The sequence below is a fragment of the Triticum dicoccoides genome, chromosome 3A (genome assembly GCF_002162155.2).
Source record: "Triticum dicoccoides isolate Atlit2015 ecotype Zavitan chromosome 3A, WEW_v2.0, whole genome shotgun sequence".
Taxonomy (NCBI): domain Eukaryota; kingdom Viridiplantae; phylum Streptophyta; class Magnoliopsida; order Poales; family Poaceae; genus Triticum; species Triticum dicoccoides.
In genome coordinates, this window is record NC_041384.1 from 91,572,219 (window position 1) to 91,575,211 (window position 2,993).

At 48.6% G+C, this 2,993-nt stretch overlaps 1 protein-coding gene across 1 annotated transcript; it reads right to left on the reverse strand.

The window, feature by feature from the left end:
- Window positions 1-823: 823 nt before the first annotated feature.
- On the reverse strand, window positions 824-1,352 carry LOC119271291. Its single transcript, XM_037553177.1, has one exon. The coding sequence runs from the start codon at window positions 1,250-1,252 to the stop codon at window positions 1,028-1,030; it is 225 nt and encodes a 74-aa protein (XP_037409074.1). The 5' UTR covers window positions 1,253-1,352; the 3' UTR covers window positions 824-1,027.
- Window positions 1,353-2,993: the final 1,641 nt, after the last annotated feature.

A 2,993-nucleotide genomic window follows, 5' to 3' on the forward strand; every position in this document is an offset into this window, starting at 1 on the left:
AAGAAGGCCCGCGATGCCTCCGCCGTTGAGGGACATGCTGCCGCTGGCCGCGGCGGCGACCGAGTGCCGGCTCACCGGACTAGGCACGATCAGGAGACGCACCAACCAAAAGCAAACGCCACCCGTGCACAGTGCGCGTGCACGGCCACCTCACCGTCGTCTACGGAGCCGCTCGGCCTGCCGCGACGAGATCCACTGGATGCTCACGCGGACGCCGGCCCTCCGCGGCTTCGACCTCGCCGCCACCAACTGGGACGGCGGCTTCTTACCCGACGACCTTGCCGGAACCATCACGGAGAGGGCCCGGCTCGACGAGGAAGGCCATCACGGCGGCGACGCGCCGCGCTTCAGCCTCGACCTGTCCCTGACCGTCTTCGTGCGGGCCGTCTGCAAGCTGCTGGCGCTCGCGTGCAGGGAGGCCGCCGCCCAATGTGGGCTGTCCGTGGCGGACCGCTATTTGCTGCTGCATATGTCAGGATCAGGATACCGCGACTGCTGAGGGCGGCAACGACGACGGCAACTTGAGGCTGCCGTGCTCACACACCTTCCACGTCCGCTGCCTTGCGCGGTGGTTCGAGAAGGTGACGACGTGCCCCCTGTGCCGCCGCGACATGGTCGTCCACGTTGAGGCCGCCTACGCACACGAGAGCAAGGCCGTGGCCGAGAAACTAAAGGCCATATACAGGAGTATAAAATTGGACCCTGATTGCTAAAAGAACAAGTAATAAGTTTTTGCCCATTCAGCATATAGACATTTCAGCTAAAAAAAGCATATAGATATTACAGATTTCTCTCATAATTATTGGAAATGCTAAAAAGGGAGTAACGGGCCGGGAAATGGCAATGTAATCATATACTTATAGAAGAAACTTTTTCATGTACATTTGCTTGGTTCCATTCCATAATCTGCCAAACTAACCAGCCAACACTTTCATCATCTCTCTTCGAGTATGTATATATGACGTTTGTGTTCACACAAAAGAACAAGAAAAGAAAAAAGGCCTGCACCAAGCATAGCCGGAGGGGCTCAGTCGGAGTCGTCGCGGTCGTGCCAGCAGAGGAGCATGGAGACGCACCGCCCGAGGATGTACAGCCTCGTCTTGTGCTGCTTCAGCATGGCGCAGCAGCTGCCCTGCCGCGGGCGCCGCGGCGGCGGCGGCCGGGAGCGCCGATGCTGCGCCGCCGTCGTCGTGACGAGGTTGCTGTACGCCGTGCAGACGGAGTGGGGGACGGAGGCGGCCGGGAGCTCCATGTTTTGAGACGAGCGGGCGTCGCGGCCTAACGAACGCGAGGATGCGTCGACACGTGTAGAGAGAGTTTTGAGATGGACTGGTGCTGGGAGTCTGGGTCTGGAGGAGAGCGATGAAGAGAGATCGATGCCGGTGGTTAAATAGGCCCGGTAGGGTGGATGGATCTTCCAGGGCCGGCCCCCCGTGAGGTGGGGTGCATGTCAGCACGTGGCGGTGGGCCGGATTCGGTGAACTGGATGGTGACTGGGCACCGACGATTTTGGCCTCTCGCATGTTTTTTTTTGGGACACATGCTGTTTTTCTTTGTCGAAAAAAAAACATGCTGTTTTTCTTATAAAAATCTCTGGCCCCCTCAAAAAAAAATATAAACTCTCTCACTATATGGTACTATTACTTTTTGTGTCATGCAAGCCTTATGCAATGGCAACTAAACGTAATGTTAACGTTACATGACATTATTTAGAAAAGATGGGCTATTATAGATTATTCAAAACAATAAATTAGGTCACCTTTTTCTCTTGAAAAGGAGGATAACCCCGGTTTCTACAACGAGCGAATGCACACAACCATCAGGTCACCTAAAATACTATGTTCTTCGTTCACAAATATAAAAACATTATGGATATCTTAATATGGACTACATACAGTCTTAGATAAGTGAACAAACATACTAAGCGTGTATATGTACCCGATTTAGAGAAAAATTAGAATATCTTATATTTATGAATAGAGGGAGTAACGAGATACATATCTCTTTTTTTTTGCGGGGTAACGAGATACATATCTCGGGAGTAACATATTATACTATGTATGTATTTTGGAGATAGGTATCATACATATGATAAGCAGGTCTCAAAAATTATCCGATATGGAGAAACTTATTCGACTTTGCTACTTAATGTTATTGGTTATTTGCCCACCTTCAACCAATTCAAATGAAAGAAGATTTGCCCTTCATCTAAGTCCTTCCGCTCCACTAGTGAGTTTGCATCGGTCTTTTCTTGGCGGGGGTCGGGCCGCTCATGTTTATTTGCTCGTCGTCGACTATTGTTACCTCCCTCATGCTAACACAACCCTCAACAAATTTGCCGCCCTTCTATGTTATCAGAGCTCGGCATATAATCATTACTTAATTATCCAGCTTGGGGCCGACCACTACGATGGCTTATGTAGTGACTTCGTCAATCTCAAGATATTGTGTCGGCTCGGTATCTCGAATGTGTTCATAGGGATAGTGTGTGCATACATGTGTTTATAGGGATGGGTGTATATGCGTATATGAGGCCATTTTCATTTGTATTGTATAAAAAAATTGGTATCAACCAGTAGCATATCGCAATGTTAAAAAAAAGCATATCGCCACCCTAACTCCTTTAGCCCCGGCCTCTGAATGTTGTGGTGCCAAAATTTAGTTGATAGCACATTGGTATTTTATTTTGCGGGATTGCTAAATCTCGGTCGACTAAGACTTAATCAAATTTTAGTCAATGTTAGATTCGTGAGATCTTATGTGAAGATCTGTGCATTTTTTTGTTTTTATATATTATGTCACTTGACTAAGAATTGGTTAAATCTCAGTGGACTGAGACCTAGCCACACTCTTTACTTTAACCTGGCAAAGTGGCAAATCTAGAGTAAAAGGTTTAGCTACAAGCCTACAACACGCACCATTTATGGCTAACTCGTTATAATTTTAGACATACACCCTCATAGCCAGCATCAGGTTTGCCATATGAAACTGCA